General features: G+C 40.4%; 1 protein-coding gene across 1 annotated transcript in view; it reads right to left on the minus strand.

Annotated features, from left to right (window-relative positions):
• UBL3 (ubiquitin like 3) overlaps nt 1–26317 on the minus strand; it is a 48127-nt gene extending 21810 nt beyond the window's left edge. Inside the window, exons 1-2 of the mRNA XM_080940546.1 lie at nt 25672–26317; nt 25472–25568 (exon numbers count right to left, since the gene is read on the minus strand). Of these exons, the coding sequence (XP_080796672.1) occupies nt 25472–25498 (27 nt within the window). The 5' untranslated portion in view covers nt 25499–25568; nt 25672–26317. The remainder of the gene's footprint in view (nt 1–25471; nt 25569–25671) is intronic.
• Nucleotides 26318–26649: the final 332 nt, after the last annotated feature.

The raw sequence follows: 26649 nt of genomic DNA on the forward strand, positions 1-26649 counted from the left end.
TTCCCAAGATTTCATATTCAGGATTCAAGGAATTAAAAAAAACAGAGAGAACCCTTGGATGAGAGAACACATTGTAGAAAAAGAACACAGTTCAGTGTTTCCTTTTTTTTGAACAGTGACATGTCAATTACAAATTACTGACAATTAGTGAAAATGTTTTCTGAAAGCACAACGTATCAAATAAGCTTTATAAGAAAATTCCAAATTTTAAGATCTATTTAAGAACTCACCAGACTTCAAATAGTCAGTACACTGCTTTAAAAAAATTACTTTTAGTAATGTTAGAAGTATTTTAATTTGTACTGTTAACAGCAGAAATGTTAACACTGCTTACCACGTAAAACTATACAAGGTAAAGATCACTACACTTGGTTTTTGCTAGCAAGTTTCAGCTTCACTGAGGTTATCCACTGCAGCTCTAACTCTATAAGGCTGAGGTTAAGCCTTAACTTCTGATTCTCCTGTCTCAACTTCCTAAATTTTCAAAATGAGAGGCATCTCATTACTTAGTGTGCTGGGCTTCAACTCCTGCTAGGCAAAAACTGCCAACTTAACGCATAATCAGCCCTATAGCTCTATTTCTTCATCCACATCGTTAAGCAAAGATTGGTGTCTCAATCTTAGTCTAAAGCTGTTTACTGGGAAGCCCTTCACTGTGGGGTTGTTTCGAATACTGTAGGATGTACACTACCTTCAGCTGAATGATGCTCCACCCTAACTTCCCAATGTCCTGGTAATAAAGATCTCTCTCCAGATACTGCCAAGTCTCCAAGAACAAAACTGCTTGGTAACGGGCTCAGCCATGGTGTTGGCCATCAAGAGCACATCTGTCGACCATCTGGAGCAACAGTACTCTTCCACATTTTAAATTACTCAGAAGGGGAAGTTATTTCAATTGATGATAAATGGCTAAGTAAAAAGTCTCAATAGTATCTAAACACAATAGACTATATTATCATGTTTTCTTGCATGTATTGTACAAAGACTCTAAGATCATGATTTTATAACAACATGAAAACTTAGTTGCCCGAGTGTAGACCTTCAGAGTAATGCTTTGGGGGTAGATGTACACAACTGCAGGAGAGAGAAGTGTCACATCATAATTTTAGAAGTGCTTTCAAGCCTGGCTTAGGGCTACTTGCCTTTCTTGCTCTCATCACCTCCATTCTCCAGAGCATCCACATATAAACCATGACTTATTATCATGCAAATCCTATTGCCCTTTACTCTTAAGCCTATAGTGCTATGAAGTTTTACCACTATTTTCAAACTGTGTTTTGAATATTTTTTTGTGTGCTTTCACAGTAAGTCTAATTTGAAAGGCCATAGCCTGCTTATAATTGTAGATACTGGGAAAACAAAACCAAACTAAATGAACCCCAAATGGCAGACACTCTAGAACTGTAGGCAGGGTCTCCATAAAAAAAATCTAGAGAAAGTCAAGAATCAGCCATCAGAAAAGCACCCTAATGAGCTGGGAAGGTGGCCACACACAGGGCTACGGCAGCAATAGCCAAAGGAGAAGCCAGGACAGACCTCCCCATGAAGCTGGGTGCTCGGTGCTGACAAGAGAAGCAAGATGCCATTTCAAAGACTTCTGCTGCTGTGTTAGCAGGGCAGCCTGGAAACTCAGACCACCTGACCCAAGACTGTGCAAGGAACCTTACAATATGGTGAGACTATAGCAAAGAAACCCAAATCAGACCCACACAGTATTTCAACAAGAGCTATAAACTAAAACAATAAATAAAAAACCCAACAGTGCAAAAAAGCATATAAATGAGTTAATTTATATATTAAATTATGTATTAAATTACAAGATTAAAAAATGACATATGGTGTCAACTTGACAGAGCACTATACTGCAATAAAAATAAAACATATGAAGTCAAGCCAACCTTCTGATGGGTGCCGATCTGTCACACTGTTGGAGCACCACCATGTAAATGACACACAAGTACACAAAGTTAAGTGAGACATTCAATGAGCACACTCGAGCCCACAGTAAAAGGGACTTACATGCAGTCAGTCTTTCTTTCCAGTTCCTCTTTCCTGGGTGGCAGTGGCTGACTGCTGGTTCTAGAGACCGATTGATGAGAACAGTCAGCAGACCCCGGACCAAATGCAGCCAGAACCCCCTCTCACAATGCCAGTCAACATGGAGACTTAACTAAAGGGAAGCCATGTGCTGTAGATGGAACAGGCAAGCTTTTAAAATTCTGGACATAAGAACTAGTAATCAGAGGTGGTGGTGCCTATGCACACCTTTAATTTCATCACTCAGGAAGGAGAGGCAGAAGGATCTCTGAGTTCAAAACCAGCCTGATCTACGAGCAAGTTCCAGGACAGCCAGGACTACACAGAGAAACCCTATCTTGGAAAACAAAACAAAACAAAGCAAAGAAACAAAAAATTTAGTGATCAGATTACTTTATGAGTTACTCCAATGGATGATTTTTTTTTACTGTTTATGAATTAAAGAGTATAAAACTATTGTAATCAAATTGACCGGATACTAAGGAAAGACAATGTTAAAATCGTAAATTTTTAAAATTATATTTTGAATTTCAGAGGCCAGTGTTGTATCCTAGAGTGCCTGTCAGTAATGCAAAGCAATAAACTCAGTATCAAAAAAGATGATTAAATAAAAGTTGAATTTTGTTATGCTCTTAATCTTTTTAACCCTAACTAATAATAACTAGATACTGAATACTAGAACTTCTTTAATAGCTTACTTTTTTAAAGCCTTATTTTTTTATTTATATGAGTATACTGTAGCTATCTTCAGATATATAAGAGGGCATCAGATCCTCTTACAGATGGTTGTGAGCCACCATGTGGTTGCTGGGAATTGAACTCAGGACCTCTGGAAGAGCAGTCAGTGCTGTTAACCGCTGAGCCATCTCTCCAGCCCTATACCTAACTTTTAAGTAGACTATTTTACATACACAGAAGAGAGAGATTTACCCAAAGTGAAATTAAGTATCTTAAACTATGATAAGCATTATGTGAAACAATTAATACCTATTCATGAGAAAATAATATATAAGAGAGGAGACTAATTTAATTTTGTTTAAAAACATATTAATGCAATGAATAGAAAATGGGGGGGGGGGGAAATATTCAGAGGTAAAATGGGCAGAAAGAAAGAAGGCATTAATCTCCTTACACAGAGCTGAAAGCTGCCACATGAGGACTGCAAACTAACCTTCCTCAGGGCACAGCCAGGCCCAAGAAGGTAGAGAGGAAACAAACAGGCTGGTTCTTAAAAGTCAGTTTCTCATCCCCATTACTTGTGTTCCCAGGGAGCCTGATGACTGTGTTCCTGTACACTGGCCAGATGCAGGGCAATCTCAGCTGTCCCTATTCTAAAAGCTCACGTGTGATTAGTGCTTGTCCGCCATGTGCCAGGCACTAACCAGGTGACTTGCATGCAGTTCTTTCTCTAATAAGGCTAAGCAATTGTGCTTTAAAGAGTACTTCCTATCCTAGAAAATGCTCATTTCATAAGTTACCATAAAATACAAAGCAGAAAATTGGTAATAGGATTTGTGAGTTCAAATCCTGATGTACTTTTATGTCCGAAGTTTAGAAAGCAGCTTATGACAGGTAAACCAGCCTATATCATAGTGATCTACAATACACATAGTGATCTACATCCGGCCCCACACACCCATGCTCAATAAATAAATACAATACACATCTTGTACTGTCATATACAACTGTCATTCTAGGTCATCAGAAATTTAAAACCATAGTAAAACCACCATCTGATTTAGAAACATGGGGCCATTTAAGGTAGATGAACTATTATAAACAAAACAAAACTTTATAAAGCAGCTACTCAATGACTGAAGGTATTTAAAAGTCCTTGGAAACAGGTGCTGAATCCATCTGCCTGTCCTTTTTGATGAACACAGCTACTGATATGTATCTTCTCAAAAGAACAGTTTCCTACAGAATCTCTCCTACTTGGTGCAACTAGAACTCCGTTGCTCTTATCTTTTTAAAAATTTGTCTTGGGTATTTTTGTATGGAGTAAGCAAATATCCAAGATGATGAAATGGAGCTCAGTGGTTAAACGTGCTGGCTGTGCAACCACGAGAACCTGAGTTCAGATCCTGGCATCCACATCACAAGCCAAGCATGGTGGCATGCTCCTGTCCCAGTGACAGTGAGCTGTGAGCAGCAGGATCAGTGGAGCATCCTGGCTGTCAGGAGAGCCAGAGACAGGAGCTTCAAGTTCAAGGAGACTGCCTCAAAGAAGCAGAGCAGACTGAGTGACAGAAGACACCAGTAACCCCACCCTCCAGCCTCTGCTTGCACACAGTTAGGTGTGCTTGAACACACACACACACACACACACACACACACACACACACACTAAATTATAGTCTACTATCTTTGTAAACCATTAGAAATACTGTTCCAGAATAAATTGGTGTGAACTCAAAGTACAGAACCACATTCTATATCAGCAAATTATATACATAGCATCCAAAGGGAGAAACTGCTGTAGAGGAAAAAAAACATATTCCACTAATGTCAGCTGCCAGTATTAGTATAAAGAATGACTAAGTCACTAACCCTTATGGTGCTCTTTTTCAAAAGAGAATAATTAGAAAATACTTAATGCTAGGCTGGAAAACAGGGCTCAGCATTCTGCCAATCCCTACTGACTTCTAATAGTTTCCAGGAACACAATACAACACAACAAACCACTCCATTAAGGATTGGATTCTGAAGCCTTTCTGGGTGTGAATACGCTGGGATTAACTGTCACAACTGCCATGACCGACCAGAGAATATAAATGAATGCCATTCTATAAGCCATCATTAATGATCTACTCTATGCTATTAGAATCATCTCCCAAAGTCCTCACAATTCTGGAAAGATTACATTTTATTTGTTTTTGCATGTGTGTCAGGGCACAAATGGAGGTTAGGGAATAACTTTCACAAGTTGTTTCTCTCTCTACTATATGAGTCCTAGTGATTGGACAAAAGGACCCTAAGCCATTAAGTCATCTCACTGGCCCCTGAAGGGAATAAAGATCAGTTAAACCCTGGAATGGATACCCCACTGTACTACCGGGCACCAAGGCTTTATAACTATGGACACCAATGATTCTCATTCCCCAGCTTTTAGCTAGCTCACCTTCTATCAATAGTTCTGAACTATGAAGAAGGGAGTGGCTCCAATCCTCAAAGTTATGTCCAGATGTAAAGCTGCAAGTTGGGAGACATATTTTTATATCATGGGGCTTGGCTTTTAGTGTGGAATACCTCCCCGGCATGTGTTCAAGTCACAGCACCAAAAAATAAAAATAAAAATAAAAATAAATCTAATTACCTAAAAAACAAAATACAGTTTAACATTCAAAAACAATATCACATTTTTTTACTGGATGAGAAGCCTGTTTAACACTGTTTAACATGGCACTCATTGTGGCTATGTGGCAGGAAAGGCAAGACTTGAGCCAGGCAACCATGCATCAGTCCTCCAGTGGCAACTACAGCCTTCTAGAAGAGGAAACTTGGAGAGGGGTTGGGCAAAGCCTTTGCCCAGGCCTCTCTGAGATCCCAAGTGAAAAGCAGATGAAAATGCACAGTAGCATACCGCAGGCTGTGAGGCCCCATGCATGAAGATTTCAAGCTAGAAAAAGGTGCTTGGCACATTTGGGAAAGCAAAGACAATTCACATGTCTTTTTTTTTTTTTTTAACAAAGAAATAAATTATTGCTGGTAAGAAGCAAAGTCGGGATAAACACTAAAACCCAACTATAAGTCAAAGGCAAACATATTTAGATAAAATATAAAAAGTTATAGTAACTTAAGTTGCTAATTTTTAATTCAGTCTGCTTAACTCAGTTTCAATGAGAATAAAAGAGCCTTCAGTCAAACACGCAATGCTCCCATGCTGGGGGAGGTGAATTGGAGCCACCTTTTGAAACCTGAGGAAAGCATGCATTAAAAAAAAAAAAAAAAAAAAGACATCACAGAGTTAGTGACACTTTGATTATCTAATGAAATGAGGTTCACAATTATAAAATTATATAAAATAAAATTATAAAAGTATGTGTTCAAGATTAACTTCTATTCTGAGTAACTAGGCCTACTCTAAAAAAAAAAAGTATCTTTGAGGTCCCATTTATGATGTTTCTAAAAGTAGAATATGTAATTTTGCTACAGGTTTTGTGACCTATTTCCTCAAATATTACAAGCAATGAAGTTTTTCAGCAGTTACATACTTCAGTGCTTACCTAAAACTGCCTGTTTAGCTTACAGATTTCATCAAGAAAAACAAATACATTTTACCAGACAGCAAATATAATCTAGAAAAATGTATGGCAGTAATATAAAAGTGCTGAAGATGAAACACAAACTCCTGCTGTTTGGGTACACAGCAAGTACACAATGAAAGTTAATGATGATAATTTCACTTCTGAGGCGCCAGGCCAAATACTGCACAAGGACAGAGGAGAGGAGACCAGTCAAGCCTGGGCGAGCACATAGTCTCTGAGGCAGTAGAAAGGGCTCAAGAATGATATACTTGTATTCTACCCTTGTGTTGTCTGGACCAGAAGCAATGGCTTGAAGTTGGTGACAGGGAGCTTGAGTGGGCTGCTGTCTGCAAGTACAGCTTTATGACAGACGGTGCGGCACTTCTGGGAGACACTGGTCATGTATACTAGCAATCAGCCAAGTCCCAAGACTAAGTTTTTACCAGAATACATCTTATTATCTAATTTAACTTCAGAAAACTCACAAAATAAAACGGAAGCAACACTGCCATACCTTGTGAGCTTAGTTGCCTTGCCTATTTTAGAGAACCAGCCCACACTAGCAAGAAGAAAAGACTCAGGAAGGCATCTGCCTCTGTGTAGAAATGTTATTAAAAGAAAATCAATTTCTTCCTCTTCCATTAAATACATGCTGAATAAATATTTAAAGAATATTATTATTAGTTCCCAGATGACATGATGTGGCCCATCCTGGAGCACAGAAGCAGTTGCAATGTCACTGCAGTGTAACTAAGAACCCAACATCTGTACCAACTGTGTCACACTGCACAAGCCCTCAGGAAAAGGGCCCCTCAAGAAGGAGTCCAAAAGAGGAGCTCCTGCAAAGGAAGGTGAGGAGGGAAATGTTCTTGATGAATCTACTGTAGACTTCTGAGATCCTATAGTCTGAATGCTATAAAATGAACAAGCTCTTGAAATGGCCATGAACTATACCAATTTACTATAGGGTGGAGATGGTAACATGGAAAATACCCAAGTTCATATGCATTCTGACACTGAATTTGTTAGCATCCTAGGGACGGGGGAAAAACGTAAATTTGAGAGTGCCAGAAGCCAAAGAACATACACAATACACAACTGGAAACAAAACCCCTAATTTGACTTTTGTTCATCTAAAGGCCACTTTAACTCCCAGGCTGTCCTGTTGTTCTCTCAGCCTGCAGACCTCTAGGCCCACAAGCAGGCTTCAGATGGGTTTCTTAGACTACTAAACAACTCTTGACTCAGCAGGTCCAAAAAGAGAACTGCAGAGGACGTCTACAGGTCCCTCCCTCCTCTACAATGAAGAGACTGAACTTACTGTATTTTGGAGGCCTCATGAAGCTCGGTATCTACTCTTTTGTAATGTGGATGATTCAGTATCCACTCATAGTTAGCCATTTTTGTGTGGAACCATCACAAACATCATTTATTACACAATGATGACTCCAGTCCTTACCAGATAGACACTTAAGGTATTTCTGCTACACTTCCAGTATGCTATGCTGGGAATCCTGCCAGCTTTTTTGAAATTTTTTCCCCTACTGTCAGCAAGGTTAACTTAGAATGAATGATCCATAAATGAAATATAAATGAAAGCATTTGAACTGTAGGGCCTTCTGTAAACACTGGAACAGCATTTGTATCAGCAAGAATTTTAATATTGTTATTATTATGCTACTTACTTTAAGTATAGTCCTTTTTTTCCTCTCAAAGCTATTTGGCCTTAAAGATGCTGCCTAGGTTAAAAGATAACCATGGCCCGTGGGATACTTATTTGGGAAGCAGCCATTTCACAGAAGCTGTCTTTCAAGACTATAACTGCAAAAGTCTTGTGATGGGCTGGGTTTTAAATTATTGTGTAAAATACTAGCAAATATGTAAAAAACAAAACAAAACAAATCAAAACCAACTAAACAAACAAAACAGCAAAAAGCACACTCCATACTGACCTCTGAAAACCTCTAGGAGTGTATTTTATAACTGTGTGGTTGTGCTGTTGGAGTACAGAGACTGCTGTAAAATAGAATCATCTATCCTGTCTTCTAAGATGTAGAACTCAAGTTTTATTGGCTGCATGCTATGATTCCCCCAAAACAAAAGCCCCACCAATGCTACAGTTATATTTTTTAAGTAATCTGTATTCCAAGTCTTACAGCAGAGCATAATTATAGATGCTTTTTTAAAAGTCACATCACCAGAAGATCAATACTAGAATCAAGTTTGTTAAATGAAGTATTTAAATACAAATCCACATGTACTTGTATGCATGAATGTATGACTTTGTATGTGTTTAATCCCTTCTCCAATTCCAAACCAAATTAGGGTTGAGTTGGGTAAGCAGCAACCAAAGAAAAGTATTTTCTCTGCCTGTCAAAGAGCCACAATTATGTCTGGTGCAGGAATATGACAGACTTGCCAACCGGTGAGTAACTACTTGTTCTACCCTGAACTGGAAACAAAGTCTTCTTTAATGATTTGATTCAGCTGAGAAACTGTCTTAGGTTTTCACTGCAGGTCCCTAGTATACTATTTATTATGTGCAAATGCACTGCCCAGAAGCTGCACTATACCTCCATTTAGCTCTAGCAAGGAAGGAAAATAAGAAAATGACCCCAGATCACCACTCACAAGCTTTCATATTCACAATCAAGACATCTAAATTTAAACTGAGGGAGAAAGGATACTATCACACACATCCTTTCAGTCAGGAAGAGAAAGTTAATATCTGTAAAGCCTTCAAACCACAGGAATTCGGAGACACTTCACATCAATTATTTAAGAAACAGCTAATCTCTTACAGAGCAAAGGAAAAGGAGGTTTAGGTCACTTGACCAGAGTATAAACACTGTTTGCTTCCTTCCTTTCCCTGCCAATAAAAAAAGGAAGAGAGAAGTCTAATGAGTTCTCAAAGAAAGCCGATCAATCATTTTAAGGCTATTTCTCTGACCAAGAGCTATTTCTAATCAATGATGCACTTTTTGTAACTATTAACCTTACCATAACTTAAAAGTGTTTATTCATATAACATGTATGTTACAAATATGTTTGTGGTCAACACTAACAGCTAGTATGTTGACAATATGCATACTCGCACAGCAAGACTTAAATAAAACCAAAGAACTCAAAAATTCTTCTGTAAGGCTCTCCCCTTTTCTCAATGTTCACAAAACAAAAGCTGTTTAAAAACATTCTCCAGCATTCCATTTGTAAAAGCCTTTATTTCAAAATGGTATAAGAACGTGTAATAGTGACTATATTATTAATACTGATGACTTTTAAGGCATGATTGGGGGAATTATGGATGCTTTAAAAATAATTATACCATAGGTATATAATAATGTATTTTGTCAGATTTCCTTTTATGTTTATTTTTCAAAACTATTCTACCAAAAAGGTCATAATTTTTGTAAAGAAAGAAAAAGTTAGAAAAGAACCATACTGGCAAATTAGAAACAATTCAGAGAAAATCCAAGGATTTGCCCTTTTACTCAGAATCAATAATAATCAACCTTCATTAATGTCAAGAAATGGACAGCAAGATCTGAGACCTGTCACAAGGGATAACTTAAGGACAATAAGCACTTTTGCCATCCGCATTCCAAAATTTTTCTATAGGAAGATACAAGAATAAATCTCTTGAGAGCCCCACAAAGTTATGTCTACATTGTTTGGCTGAAGCCTAAGTAGGTCTCCTAACTCACAGCACTAACACAGGCTTCTTTCTTGCTTTGGGAGAAATTTCTAATGAAGTTCCCAGTGAGAGCAGTATGTGAGCCATCCACAATGAGGCAGAACAAGAACGACAGAGTCTAGGAGACAGGCCCTCAGCTTCTTCATAGCAGAATCAATTTTTCATATTCCTTGCAACCCACTCACAGTTCCTATTATTTGAAATTGTGTTCAGCATTCAAAACTGTGTGTGCCTTTTTCATGTGAGCTACTTTCCACTCTACTTTCCACTTCTTGGTCTTTCATCCTAATGCCTTACTTATGAACAGCGCTAAAACCTACAGATTAGGTTATAACCATTATATGTGCAGTGAGCTTAACCAAATACTGAAGACCCTGAGTTGAGCTTGTAGCTGCCACATTTGTGTTAGATGAGTGCTGCCTCTGCTGTCTTGCCTTCCTTCTTCCAGACAGGGAATCACTATCCTGCAGCTCTCAGCCCCCCATGCTCAGGTGCCCACACTGAGGTCATGGTTTACAGCACCCCACCAGCCTCTATGTTCTTCCTAATAAATAGTGCAGTAGTACACCTTTGAGTCCTAGCAAGCTCTGAAAACCATGTCTGGGTTTAAATTCTAGCTTCACTGGGTAGCAGCAAATTGCTTAAAATTCTCATTTCAGCTTCCTTACTTGTAAATAGGGCAATACCTACCTCAGAGAATTGTAGGAAACTTTTATAAAGTTACCATGTATATTTAGACTAGTTTACCACTTAGATTGGTGCTTGACTGACCCAGCAATAAATAATCCCTGCTCACTGAAGTGGATTTAATTACTGAAAGTTATACGAGGCAAGAACACTTAGATAGGAAAAGGATCTTTAATGAAACGCTGTTTACCATTTTCTTAACCTACTAATAAGATACTATTTTATTACACCAGCATCATCACAAAGAGTCTCCCTTACTTCACTAAACTGACCATAGAGAACAATGAAACACTTGTGACACAGAAAAGAAACACACACACACACACACACACACACACACAGAGAGAGAGAGAGAGAGAGAGAGAGAGAGAGTCATACTAAATCATTTCATAATAATCACAGTTGTTGAAGGTAAAATAATCAAATACAGGCATTTTCCAGCACTCATAATGTATATTTCTATGGCCTACAATTTTAGTTATAGGGGACCCAATGCCGCCTTCTGGTCTCCATGGGCATCTGTACTAATGTGCACATACCTAATACAGATACACACATATAATTAAAAATAATATTTAAAACCTTTTAAAAATTACTAAAGTAAAATTACAAAATATTTGCAAACAACAACACAACCATATCACATCCCCCAAAACAAAAGCTTTAAAATTAAAAAAAAAAAAAACAACCAAACATGGTAGCTTATTCTTGTAACCCCAACACCTAGGAGGCAAGAGAAAAAACTCAGAGACCTAAAGATTTTCATATTGTGAGTGTACACTGCCTGCAAAGAGACAGAACACTAAACTGCATCTTTAAGACTTTCCTAGACTTCAAAATGCATCACTAGTCATGTATGTATACACACACACACACACACACACACACACACACACACACAGTCTGAATGTTAAGAGTGGGAAAGCATTAACAGCATTCCAATCTAAGAAGTAGAATTTCATGAACAATATTCTTTAAAATGTTTTGTTTTTATAATAATTCTATTATTTTTCTAATTAGTTACAAATTAGAATAAGACAATAAGACAATCAGTTTAGGAATTTAAATGCACACAGATAAAAAGGACAGACTGTATGTAGCTAAAATTGTGGGAAATGGTACAAGGCTTTCAGAATTCACTGGAAAAATGGCTCGAGGGTTAAGTGCTTGCCATGCAAACAGGAGGACTTGAGTTCAGTTCCTCCACACTTGTATAAAAGATGTGCACAGTAGAATAAATCTGTAACTCCATCATTGAAAGGAACAAATGGGTAGCTCCCTAGAGCTCACTGGTCAACCAGTGTAACCATGGATGAGCAAGTTCATTGAAAGGCTCTGACCTCTAAAGTAACATAGAGACTTAGGAAGACCTCCAAACCTTTGGCATGTGCATGCACACACACCTGTAAACATAAACGCTCACGAGCACGCGCGCACACACACACACAAAAGTCATAGAGGCCCATTCACTTCATTGAAAAGGTAGTATATCACTACCCTATCTGACAAAGTAGCTATCGGCTACACGTATCTATTTGGACTTCAGTTAAGCATGGTCCTATGGCATACTAGCCATACTAGACTTCTCAACACTGTCAGATGACCAGTGGCTAGATTACTGCACAGAACTACAGAGCGCCCATCAACATTTTTGAGTATTCTCTGTGCTAGGTACTCAACTAGGTACTAATAACCAGCCAGCCTCCATCTTAGGCTAGAAAGCCATCTTATAATAAAGACAAACTAGGTTCATTCCTGTTTATGATTAAATCTGTTTCTTAAGGATTGGGCTATGTCCTACTTGTAACCTTAACTACAAATAGTTCTATATTGCCTCTTCCAGGAAACAGCAACCATGTTTTTGTTTCAAAAAGTTGTAATGACCATATTGCAACCCTACCTTCCTTTCAAAAGGTTGTTAGGACTACTTTGACAACCTGTTACTATAACTACCTTGTTCCAACCACCTTGCAATCACATCTCTGTTCATCATAACCAACATATTGTCTTATGTACAGCTTCTGAAACCCTACCTATTTTGCCCTCCAAATTCTCCATTTTTAAATCCCCTACCCAAGCTTTAAAAGCCTTGTCTTCCTCACATCCAATGCTGGCCTTCTGAACCCTCCTTAGGGAGAGGCAGAAGTTGTACAGAAATTTTAAAAAGCTTGCTTTTATTAATTTGGCCATGATGAGCCGGGTCTGTGGTCTTTCTCCTCACATCTTTAGGATCAACAATATTATGCTAGGCACAGGCAGGGATACATAAAAATAAGGCATCTCCATCCTTAAAAGGTACGTTTTGGGGATTGCAAGCTGGTATAACCACTCTGAAAATCAGTCTGATGGTTCCTCAGAAAATTGGACATCGTACTACCTGAGGACCCAGCTATACCACTCCTGGGCATATACCCAAAAGATGCTCCAACATATAACAAGGAAACATGTTCCACCATGTTCATAGCAGCCTTATTTATAATAGCCAGAAGCTGGAAAAAAACCAGATATCCTTCAGCAGAGGAATAGATACAGAAAATGTGGTACATTTACACAATGAAGTACTACTCGGCTATTAAAAACAATGACTTAATAAAATTCTTAGGCAAACAGATGGAACTAGAAAATATCATCCTGAGAGAGGTAACCCAATCACAAAAAAACACGCATGGTATGCACTGAGAACGGGGTCCGCAATGGAGAAATAAGAGAAAGAATTGAAGGAGCTGAAAGGGTTTGCAACCCCATAAGAACAACAAAATCAGCCAACCAGAGCTCCCAGGGACTAAACCACTATCCAAAGAGTAGAAATAGACACGGACCCATGGCTCCAGCTGCATATGTAACAGAGAATGGTCTTAATGGGCAGCATTGGGAAGAGAAGCCCTTGGTCCTGCCACGGTTCGATGCTCCAGTGGAGGGGAATGTCAGGGCGGGGAGGTGGGAGGGGATATGGGTAGAGGGGCACCTTCATAGAAGCAGGGGGAGAGGAGATGGGATAGGGGGGTTATGAAGGGGAAACCAGGAAAGGGGATACATTTGAAATGTAAATAAAATATATCCAATAAAGAAAACAACAGGTAAGAGAAAAAGTACATTTGTCCAGTGAGGAAACAGCAATGGTTGCTAGAATAGAGGTAGCAATATTGATGACAACAACTGATTCTGTGGTGCCTACTCTGAATTCTAAACCAATGAGTAATATCCCATCCTTTATCAACCTGCCTTTTCTCTGTGGACACTTTGTTCATGCAGCCTAGCACAGCAAGAAATGTTGTGACTGTTCTCTATATACCCCTGAACCATCAGAACCAACGATGCCAACATTTGGATAGAATGTTAGTACTATTGTTCCTCTGGTGCTTTATCCCAAAGGGAAAAACCATTTTGCCACACTGGTGTTTTTCTTGTCTCTCCAAAAAGCTACTATGAAGGACTGTCTTTGTTGGCATACTAAGTGACATACCACATGTGGTCTCTAGACAGTACTGAGAAACTAACACTGCAAAGGAAAGGAGAGACACATTTTAGACTGAAAGGAAAGGGAAGACTAGACCACAAGGAACAAGAAGAAAAACAGGGACAGGGCAAGATTTGTGGACAAGCAGGGCATCTATAGGACATGAGACAGGACAGTAACCCAAACTTCCAAAGCCTGAATGCTTCCCTGGCTGGGAGCCTGGTCCCATTAGCCAGTGAGTGAAAACTGGCCACTGTCAAGCAAACAGCCAGATAATGAGAAGTCTTCAAAAAGCAAATTTGGAGAAAGGATGCAAGGCATACAGTAACAGAAGTCTCATGGAGGCTGAAGGTGGGAAGGGCAATGTAAGGGAACTGATTTAAGAGACTTGCAGAAAATAATTAGCTCCAACTACCCAGAGATTCTATCAAGCACAGTGGCATCTAAAAATGTTTGCTGCCCAAATTAATAAGGAAGAAAATGAAATCACGTTAAATTAGTAGTAAACAACGCTGGAAGCATAAACTTTCCACTAAAAACGACTATAACATACTATGATCATCCCTGTCTCCAATAATCTGGTTCTTTGAAGACAGAGAGGGCATGGGAGGATGCCATCCTCTTTAGGTACTTGCTAATGACTAGGAAAGGGGCCAGTCAGAGAAAGCATAATTCATTTTACCAGCACACAAAGACAATCCCTGGGATTCTGTACTATCAAACTACCCAGGAACTAAGGGACCCCAGGTAAAAGGAACCCTCAAAGTAGCAAGCCTGACACCCACTCAACCTTTGTTCTCAAGACATGTGCTGAATCACACAGCACAGTGAGAATTGGGAAAGCCCAAAGAGGCTAAAAACATAGCTAACAAGAGTTCTCATCTAGCCTCATCATACTTGAAATCGAGAACTTATCAACAAGAAGCATCTTGGTAATACACCAAACTTCACCTCAGACCTTGTTAGGGCCACGCACCAGATGGAAGGATATCAGAATAAGTTGAATCTGGCCACATGTAATAACTCAATCACAGATGAGTCCATGTAAGAATGTGCCTCTAACTGCCAAGTAAGCAGATGAGCTCCAACTTGGAGAAACTGTCATTCTGATCTACAATTTTTTAATCACAATCCAAGGAAAAAACAATCAGATAATGAAAAACAATAAAGAAATAAAAACATTTCATAACAATGAGTAATGCACCCAAGAAAACACATACACGCAGCAAGAAACTGAACATATATGCACTTTAGGACTTCAAAGATAAAACACAGTAACTGGACATTGGAAAAAAAATAAATTAGAAGACAAGTTAGCAGAAAATATCTAAACTGACACAGGAGCGGGGGACCAACAGAAACCATGAAATGACTCAACATCAGTACAAGGCAAATCTAAAAGGGAATGAAGACAACTGAATACACATAGTGTATGTGTATTTATACAGGAATGCCCTTGAAGCCAGCACTCAGCTGAGAAGGGAAGATCATGGGGTTAAGACTAGCTAAAGTGACAAAGAAGACTGTCTCAAAAACAGAATGAGAGCACACACTAGGAAAATTTCCAAGTGACAAAAGGTGGCAAGACAAAAGCAAATTCAAGGAAACATCTACAATCTACAAAAATAACTGCCGGAAAAGGCTCTGCCCAAATCATAATGCCTAAAATCCAAAGATAAATATTAACCCCAAAGGCAGCAAAGAGAAATACTGGCCATAAAGAGGACGAGAGGCACAAAGGCTGACTGAAGATTCAGTCACATACACTGGGAACTAACTACCTAGAGGGTGCTCAAGCTAGCACCTAAATTTAAAGATGTAGGGAAATGCACATGTTTGCATGACACAGAGACTTCATTACACTAAAAACAACACTGAGGAGTTTGTTAAGTGAAAGGAAAATCACCCAGATGCAAACCATGGAAATATAGTTCTCAAGTGTAACTGTTAGGATAATCTAAGTACTGATTTTTTAAGCAACGGCATTACTGCTATTACCACTGTAACTATTATTTTCAACAACAATGGTATTTTTAGTTTAAAATAAACCAAAGTGTTAAAGAGGAATGGTTGGGACTAAGACATAGTAAAGCCCTTCCTTTTTTCTGAGAGTGAAGACAGTAACTTTACCCCAGGCCCCAGTAAAGCAAAGAGCATGGTCATCTCTGGGGTCATCTCTGGGGTAAGACCAGTAGGAAGACTTAGATAACAAATACACTAAGAAGTGGAGTAACTATGTTTTCTAACAGGAAGCAAGAAACAGGAAGGACTGACTGTGGGAGTGGAAAAGAGGCCTAGAGAAGGCACTCATCCGTTATTATGCTGTGACAGCAGAGCCCACTGCGTGATAGACTCAATTCAAGGCCAAAGAAAGTCACAGAGCAAAGGATGAAAGTAAAGGCTGAAGGAGACAAGGGCTCACAGGCAACAACCTGGTGTCACATGCATAAGGCAGGACTTGAGAGAATGAAAGATCACACAGTGTCAGCATTAACTTGGAAAGTGTACTTCTTCCCAATGTTAGGGGGGAAGGTCAAGAGCAACCTACAGGAACAGTTACAGGACTGAGTTGGAACCCCAGACTCACAAAAACAGAGCAAGTCAATACAGATACTAGACTGATCATGATTATTAAGTTTGACTTAGTTGATAAAGGTTCCAAAACTGTACAGTAGGTAGATCTCAGCAAACAACCCATCTGTGACGTCATGGCCCCATGATGTCCAGGTTCTAGGTAACAGCAGCATAAAACATGTTGTTAATAACAGAACACAGGTAGAAGAAAATTCCCAATGCTTAAGTGGTGTATAAACCCATTTCTAAGTAAGCCAATGGAGCAACAGAAACACCACAGTGGAAATCTTAAAGCACTATGAATTATTTTTGAAATTTAAAAATGTTTTGAATTAAGTGATAATAAAAAGAACTAAATTAAACTTGAGTGGTCTAGCTAAATTTTTAGGGGGAGTTTTCCTACACAAAAGAATGCATGTACTAAGATGGGAGGGCTGGTCATGGACAACAGACCTCAACAGAATAGCAAGTAAAAACTCTGTTAGAGTAGAAAGGAAAAGACAGAATAGAAGCTAGCAAAAGAGAAATTTAAAGTTGGCTTCCTGAAATCCCTGAGATAAGGAGACACAGGTTACTAATAAACAGATAAGTTTTAAAAGCAGGGGTCACCAACATGACCAGCTGAAAAATTCAAGTCAAGGTGACATAGTAAGAATGCAGACAGTCTTGCAGGTGCCAAGGAAACTTCACCAATAATCTGCAGAAAAACCCAGCTGGTCCTGCTAGTGAATTCCTTAGAACATTTGTGGATGAAATAAAATCAATACCCACAAAGTCTTACCAAAAAATTCTGAAAGGTTTCCCAGATCATTTTATGAGGTCAATGTAATCTTGACTCCTAGATCTGCCAAGGATTTTTACAAGAAATTAAAACTGTTAATCAACCTCTTCCATGAACAAAATCACAAGCATTTGATGTGAGGAGTAAGCTAGCATACTAAAAAAAAAAAAAAAAAAAAAAAAATGTGGGGCTAGAGAGAGGACTCAGAGCACTTCGGTGCTCTTATAGAGAGACCCAGGTTTGATTCCCAGCACCTACATTGTCATTCATAACTATCAGTAAATTCAGTTCCAGGAGACTCAATGTCTTCTTGTGACTTCCTCAGTTACCAGGCAGGCATGTTGTTGGTGTACATACACATAAAAACAAAACATACATAGACAATTAAGAGGTTAATCAGCATAAAGTATTTTTTAAAAATGCAACTATTTGTGGTGGCACATGCCTTTAACCCCAGCACTCAGGAGGCTGAGCCAGGAGGATGTAGATCCAGGCTAGCCTGGGCTATCTACATACCCCTGGAAACCTGGACCTGGTCTTAAAAGCCAAAGGGAAGTGAGAGGAGAGAGGGCATAGTGAGATAGCTACATTCAACTAGAAGGCCAAGGGTTTCGTTTTGTTTTTTAATTATGAAATTGGTACCTTTCCATCTATGACTTCAATAACTGACCTATTTTTTTGGCACAACAACTATATTCCTAAGAACTTTATTTTAAGGACTACTCACAACAAGACAGACGTCATATCTGAGAAAATAATACCACTGTTTCCCACAGGTTTTACATACCTGCTGTGGTCTGAACATGTTGCGAAGAGTTGGGTGTTGGGAACTCAATCCCTATGTAGCAGTGGTGAGGTGGGGACTTAAAGGACTTAGGACTTGGACCTCTCCCCACTCCTCCCAGTCTTCTCCTCTCCTTCACCCTGCATATGCTCTCTAGACTTACAGCAGCAAGGAATGAAACAAAATGATATTTGAGAATATACAATTACTTAAGTAACTGATATCTAGTAGAATCAGTTTAAAAATACAATGCGGATTTTCTCCTTATTTGTATGGATGTTTAGGTGACTGCATTAAAAAAAAAAAAAAAAAAAAAAAAACCACAAGTATTTCTTGAGCAAAATTGTACTTTTCTATTAAAGAAAATCAAACAGATCATGAGAATATTTTGTCTAGACATAGTAAAGTGTTGCTGAGCTAAAAATGCTGGCCCTTCAACAGCTTTCTTTACCACAAAGAACATTTTCTCCTTAAAAGCTAATCATTACAAAAAGTAAATCCAGTCATGGACTACTGCCCAGAGAAGAGAGACCATTAAAAACTGCTAGGAGGTTTGACTCGGTCAAGTCTACATTGTAGATAAGCAGCTCCAACATGAGGACAGAAGCAAAGGGTTTGTGAGCACTCAGCATACATAGCAACCTATGTGCTGCATACATGAAGTATTCTGAGAGGCAGCTGTACAGTGTAACAAATGAGAAGACTCAAAGTGCCCATATGCTTAAAGGAAGCCCCCAGCCCAGCAGTTAGTGACGCAGCAGGCTTCTCTAAAACATGCCAATCTCAAAGTCACCAAACATGCCATGAAGCTGCATAACTTGGGTCTCATCTCAACTCTGAATAGTTAACAATGACTCAAAGAAAGATCTGGGAAGGGATCTGAGGCACCATAGGAAAATGTGCCCAAGGATCTCAGCAGTGTCTGTCTGCTTGGGTGGAGGAGGCACAGAATGTCCATCACAATGCCATCTGACCCCTTCATGACTCAGTGCTCCTAGCTGTGAGATGTCAAGCTTCTTGTCCTCTCTGGACCTAGGGTGTACAGAGCACTAGGCAATCAAAGGTAGACCAAGGCCATGAACTAAAGACATCATTACAGGGCATTTTACTTTACTGAAGACAGACTCCTGAACAATCTGCTCAGACATCATTTGCTCTTCCTCAACGTGAATTACACTCCAGAAAGCTTGATTTCTTATCCCCAGCAAATTTTAGTCAGCAACCATAAACAGAGAAGGGCAGGCAAGCATACTGACTCCAAAAAAACTAGGTATCAAACACCAGCTAAAACGCCCAGGAAGCTCGGTCACTTACGCTGGCTTCTGTACTATGCCATTCCACTCAGACTTGCAACACGTATACATCCATCCATAAGTCGCACTACTCACACTGCAGAATTAAGTGAATAGAGTAAAATGAAATGCTTGAGTTTATCTATGAACTAAGTATTAATCTATTTTAATCTCTCAATCACTAAAATATTAGCATATTAATAAGAGTGCTGTTTCTGAACATGCCTGTCTAGTTCTTAAAATAGGCTTACCAGTAGAGAAGGTAAATTTATTTTGACATTGATCTTCCTTTCATTATCGTTATTTTATTTGTTCTGTTTTTTGAGACAAGGTCTCATAGACAGGCTACATTCAAACCTATGGTGATCATCCTGCCTCAGCTTCCCTTTGGCTAGAATTACTGATGGTGTTTTAAGAGCTTTCCTAGGGCAAAAAGAAAAGCCTTGCTCACAAAGAAGCACAGACCCATAGTAGGATATATCTATCACCTACTAGCTTACCAGGTCAGGATACTTTGCATTCTACTACCAACTATGTGTATGTTATTAGTCAGCTACTTAATGAAACTGCAAGCTTATAAAATTGTGAATTTAACTTTTCTGGATGTCATTTGAGTCAAATTCATTGTTTTTTTGGTTTTTTGTTTTTTTTTTTTTTTTGTTTTTTGTTTTTTTTCAGAGAAGCCCTTTCAACAGATAAGCAATATTTAAATGTGCTTTTGGGATGGTCTCTCCACAGCACTGAATTCTTTAAATCTCACACAGGATCTAAAGTCTTTGAGAATAAAGCTCTGCCCATCATCTCAACACTAAGTCAACAGCAGTTCTATAACTGGATGGCACAATGGATCAGCCACAAAACCTCTGAGCATTTGTGCTCCAGGTGCTGCTACCAGCCTCCTCATCCCAGAATTCTTACACCTTCCTCAGCAAACTCCATTCACAGTTAATCTAGACAGCAGAAAGGGGATGAGGGTGGGGGTAGGGCAGGAAAGCTAACCCACACTGCAGGCCAGAAGAAACACAGATAGCAAGCAAGTTCTAAGATTTTTATTCTTAGACTTTTGACTTGTCTCACTTCATTTTATAAACCAGTGATCCAAAAAGGGCAGAAAACTCAGGGCCTGGCATTTGCATACTGAAGTGTACAATTACAGTCTTTGCAGTAAACTCAGAACTGAGTTGACAGCATTCAAAATGTTGGCCCAAAACCATCAAAACTCAGCTAGACAGTCTTGTGGTCCACATTATAATCACAGTACTCAGACTGAGGCAAGAGGATTACTAGTGTGAAGCTAGCCTGGGCAACATAGCCAGTACTTAAACCTAAAAAACAGAAACAAGGAAAGTTAAAATAAGCACACTACATCCTATTTTAATAAAGTAGCAACTCAAAAGGATCACACTGGTTTATTTCAAAAGACAGCCCTCATGAACTGGGAAAAAGTCACCAATTCAAAATAACCCAGGGTGCCTGCCCAGGCTATAATGAAGAAAGGAACTTAAAAGTCATAGAGCATATGCCCTCCATGTTATGCAGACTAGCAGAGTCGGACCATTTATCACTAATAGAAGATATCATCCCAGCTTTAATATTTAACAGCATGTTTTCCATACTCAAAAGTAATAGTCAAAGCAGGCAGCATAAACTTCCTACCTACTAGCATGTGTAGGACACTTTTCCTTTCCTCTAAGTAACACACACAGTCCCACTTCATGAGTCAAAATGTCTCTCAACAGTTTTAATACACCAATTCTGATTTAGAAACCAAGGAAGACATAACAGATCTCACACCTCACCAATTATAAGACCATCACCAAAGCACCGAAGAAAACTATTCAGAGAAAGGAGTGTCAACTTGGCCTAAACAAACTAAAATCCATTTTGGCTCAAACTCTGGGCATCATACACAGTCAAGTAAAACAACCAAGAGACTCATTCAACAGAGGGATGCTGCTGACTGCACTATTACCAAGTCACACAGACATACAAGCAATACTGCTTCAGGTCCTTAACTTGAAGGGCTCTCCCAACTTCAACAGGGAAAAAACTGTTTGTGGCAGGAGAATGAAAATGATAAAGGAATTGTAAGCAAGAAAGGGATCCTCATTTCGTCTCAGGATACTTTCCCCATGGTTACAGTTCTGTTTTCTGGATCCTGGTCTGACATGGCTCCTCTTCACATGTCATTTTATGTTAACTTAGGAAACCGATCAAAGTTTACACCGAAAGGAAATTTTAGTTATTTCCTGCCCACTAGAGGGCTCCAAAAATACTTCTTTCATGACAAGAATAAACCAAGCATTACAATTAAAGTACTCTATGAAGCATATGAAATACTGACAAAACCAACTGCCACCATACCTTTTTGCCCCCAGCAACTGCTCTGTCAACCTAACAAGCAGAGAGCATCAGCTGCTTTAGAGGGTAGCATGCCTCACTGTCCTCATATAGCTTCTCTGCATGTAATCTCCATCTTTCTGCTTTTGAGACAGGATCTCACTGTACAGCTCTGGCTAAGCCTAAAATTTACTTTGTAAACCAGGCTGTCCTTGAACTCACAGGATCTGCCTGCCTCTGCCTCCAGAGCACAGGGATTAAGGTGTGCACTGCCACACCCAGCTCACAGGTGGTTAGCAGATAGGTTTTTGAAGTCATGGATGTCTTAAAGCCATAAAGTGCAATTCTAGTCCAAAGTCCTAAGTTGTCTCCCAAATGAAGAAACACTTTTATGAACACAGCCCACGTGCAGAGACCTTTCCCAATTCAGAGTGAGGTCATGGTCCTCATCACTGTCTCCACCTGTCTCCCTCCCAAGTCCTGTCACCCACATGTCACTACACAGACACAAACAATGACTACAGCCCAAGGAAGACCACAAATTGTAAACTCAGTTTTTAAAATGTAAAGGAAGCTACTGTTTTAATTATGTATTTAATAAAATTCTCCAAATTTTTCAGATTTTTTTTCCACACGCAGGTTGCTACACTGAAATATTAATGAATGTATTTCCAACTCAATCATTATTCACAAGAAAAATCAGTATCAGTATTATAAAAAAGGTTTATGTTCCTAGAACGTGTGTGTGTGTGTGTGTGTGTGTGTGTGTATGTATCTGTGTATACATACTGCAGAATGGTGAAAACAAGACTCCTTGCAAATTATTGTATAGAAGGTGCAATAAATGCATTCATTAATCACAGATACACTTTATCCTAAATCTGGATAAAGTTGTTTTTTACAATGCAAAAATATGTTTAAAAATAAATTTTGGCAAACTCTACTCACAAAATTAAAACTAGTGTTAAAATACCTGCCACAAAATGAGCGGCAATCATAGCCATAAGAAGACTTTATCCAAATGTCAATTGAGTTAGCAATTACCATCCATCTGGAAGGAATTACCGCAAATGAACAGGGCAGGGGCTCTAACAACAGTGCCCCACCCCACCTCCTGGGCAGGATGTTTCCAGGGCAGAAGAGCACCATTAAGATGTAAAGGAGCAGAACATTTGTTTCTAAACAGCACAGGGGAGAGCTGTCAACACTGGAAAGGTTCATATTACAGCACCCAACAGAAAGGCGATTCTGCACTAGCAAGTTCAGCCCTGTGACAGTTCATATCTTAAGCAATTTGGAGTCAGGCTTAAGGAAATGTTACTTGGTGGGAACATCTGTGCTCCTAAAAGAGATGGCTTTCAAAAATCAAAAAGTGGTAAATCGTCCTCACTTTAAGTCACCAATGCAAACTCAAATAGTCAGTTTTTGGTATGAGGAATTTAGCTATGAACAACTTCTAAGGCAGTACTTAACATACATACATACATATATATATATATAATGTGTATATATAACACACACACATATATCGAGAATTCTACATACTTATCAAACAAAAATCCTTCTGATGGAAAACTAAACTTTAAGTAATGTAAATGGTTATTTAAAGGATTTTCTCAAACAATCGTATCGTCCAGCAAGGTGAACAGGACACAAAACCCACTTGGAACTTGGAAGTCTGCACAGGCTACCTCTTAGGAGCATCACAAGGCATTCTATGTTTATTACATAATATTGCTTTGCCCTTGCATATCACCTTTAATCAGGAATCTCAAAGCACCACTGAGTCATCAAGGCCTTAACACACAATCTCAAACAGACAAGTAGTTATAGTTTGTAATTGCAGATATTAATAAAACCTTGCCCCAACTTCAGTCCCCCCAATCCCAACACAGCTTCCAATCTTCAGAGATGGCATTCCCCAAAATCACCTCAATGTGTGGTTGATGCTGCACACTGCACTTTTTCTTTATCACTGAGCCCAAAGAAGGTAGTGGCACTGCTTTAACTACACACATCTATTTCATTACAACTTCTCTGACAGAATAGATGGCACTCAGGTGGGTGTAGCCTTCACTGTGCTGACAATATAAAATGGAGGCTTTACAAAGAGCAAATCTTTGCTGGAGGCTATGAGCCCACAGATCACTCATCAGCAACCGAGAAGAAGCATTTGCAGTTCTGCGTAGAGACCTCTCCAGGCAACTCAAGAATAGTGTACAGAGAATCTTGGAAGCCTCTCAGGCAGGCAGGAGACTGTTCCCCCTGCACACAGCAAGAAGGAAGAACAGCTAAAAGGACCAAGCTAAGTTTAAAGACTCCAGAAGCAAAGGCTGCAATCGGTGTGGCCTCCCGGGAGACAAACCCAGTGGTTCCTTTGCATCTGAATAGCATATTAAATGGAAAATCAAACAAACAAAATACCTTTAAACCAGGTCAAAAAGCACAATTTAGGGTCATTTTTCTTTTAAAAATATGTAAAACAGGTCATCGTTCCTTAGAAATATTTGACATTTTAAAAATGCAATCATTAGCAAAGTTCAATTTTGGTTTTGCACTGTAATACACATTCAAATGTCAACTTGACATAAGTGGGCTTGATTACATTAACTTCGATTCTTTCAGAAACAGGATTATTCATCTCCCTGTTACTTGCATTATTCCTGCCCTCAGGACTGCAAAGTGTCACTTCTCACTCCCACAAACCCATCCCTCAGCACTGTAATGCTACACAGTAACTGTCAGTCAACACACTCACAACCCTAACATTTAGAAACCAAAGGAAAAAGCTTCAATAAACAAGAGCACTTTTTGTTTCCAGTTCTCAACGCCCAGTGATCCAGGCTCAATAAACATGCTTAACTGGCTTAAAACAAACAATAGACAAAAACCTAAAATGCAAAACTGTACCAAAAAAAACCTTGGAATACCTATATTTTAAAAAGACCCCTTACGCGATCAGCCGAGAATTGAAAAATCATTTAAATAGCTCGGGTTGTCTGTCATAGCTGTTTAACTAGACGTTTCGAAGAGGTCGCCGCAAGACTTTTTCCAAAGAGGTGCGCCGCTGTCCCTGAAACGTATCAAGTGTGCACCTACGGCTGAACGATCTCGTCTGTCGCTGAGCTAGACAGCCTCTTCCTACCCTGGGTATTCAGCACGTCGCCCGTCCCCGGCTGTGCCCACACAGCCCCTGACGTTTTCCCGAAACGTTTAAACCCAAGCCTCCAGAGCCTTCTAGCAATCGGGAAGGAATTTCCTCCGCTTCCACTGCATTTCCCTGCCTCCGGCGACTTTGAAAACACAACCGAACCAGTGACTCCCAGTGGGTCTTTTAAAAAAAGAAAAAGAAGAAGCAAAACCACACCAAAAGCCAGCGCTTCCTAAAAGGGGGAAGGGGGGCAAAAGAGCCAACTTCTCCAAAGCCAAGTAGACTGGCTTTTCCAGAAGTGCCCCCTATTCACCACCCCCCACTCCGGCCCCAGAAACCTTCGGCCCCGACGCCAGCGTCGTCTTCCGATTAAATCAGATTGGAAACCACAATACAATCCGAACGTCAGAACTTATCGTTCACTTACCATATCCGCCGGGACATGACTGGACATCTTGCCTTTTGAGAGTGGGCCAGAGGTTTACGCAGAAAACAAAACAAAAACAAGAGCAGAAGTGCTGGAGCTACGGAAAAATCAAAAACCTTCACAATTCTGATCGGTTCGTGCTGAGCTTTTCCAAAAAAAGAAAAAAAGAGAGAGAGAAAAGAAAAAAAAGTAGAAGTTACGTGGGAGCAGGAGAGCTTCTGGGGCGAGAGGCGCGAGCAGAGTCGATCGTCAGCAGTAGTAGCAGCTCCGGGACCCGCCGCGCCAGGTGGACAGAGCCGAGTGACACACGGACATGGAGCGGGGTGGGAGGGGGTTAAATGCGCCGTCCTCTTTCCCCGGCCCAGGCGGTGATTCACACACGCTCGCGACTCAGGTCCTCATTAAAGCCCCGGCGACGAAGTGTACAGATAACTATGTGACTACACATCGAGCGCGGAGCTGAGCGGCCGGGGCCGCCGAGAAGCTCAGCGCGCGCCGCGGGGCCGCACAGCCGAGCCGCGCGCAGCCGCGCTCAAGGGCATCGACCTCGCCGGCCGCCGAGCCGAGCCGAACCGGGCCGAGCCGAACCGAGCGCAGCGCCGGGGGGCTCAGGCCGCGGGCGCCTCAGCGCAGCCGCTCCGGTCGGGCCGCATCGCGTCCGTGCTCCGGCCGCCTCCGCCTCGCTGCCTTCCGCGGCGTCTTCCGGGGGCTCCTCCCTTAGCTTGGGAACAGCTCCCCCTCAGAGCCCTGACTCTCCGCCTCCTCCTCCACTTCTCAATCCCACACGCCCCGGCCGCCTCCTGTCATCGCCTCAGCCCAACATGGCGGCGGTGGTAGCTGCTGGTGCCCGAGAGCCAACTTGGGAATAGCGCCCCCCCGCCTCCGTCTGCGCCTGTTCCCTTCGTCACAACGGAGCCCTCTCGGGGCATCATGGGAAATGTAGTTCATGCAGGTGAAGGGAAGGGGCTGCCAGCGCGTCTATGCCCCCATTGATGCCACGCCCCCGCATAGCAACAGTTGCTAGGAAAGGATAGTTCCCTTGTCTCTCTTGGGTTTACAGGCTCTTGCCCTGGAGTCAGTCCCTACCTGTGTCCAGAAATGCCATAATCACTCTGATTGTTGGAGGAAAACAACTTGCACGGAGAAATTCCCTTGAGCACTGTGTAGACACAGTTAAA

The sequence above is a fragment of the Micromys minutus genome, assembly GCF_963924665.1.
Source record: "Micromys minutus genome assembly, chromosome: 29".
NCBI classification, from domain to species: Eukaryota; Metazoa; Chordata; class Mammalia; order Rodentia; family Muridae; genus Micromys; species Micromys minutus.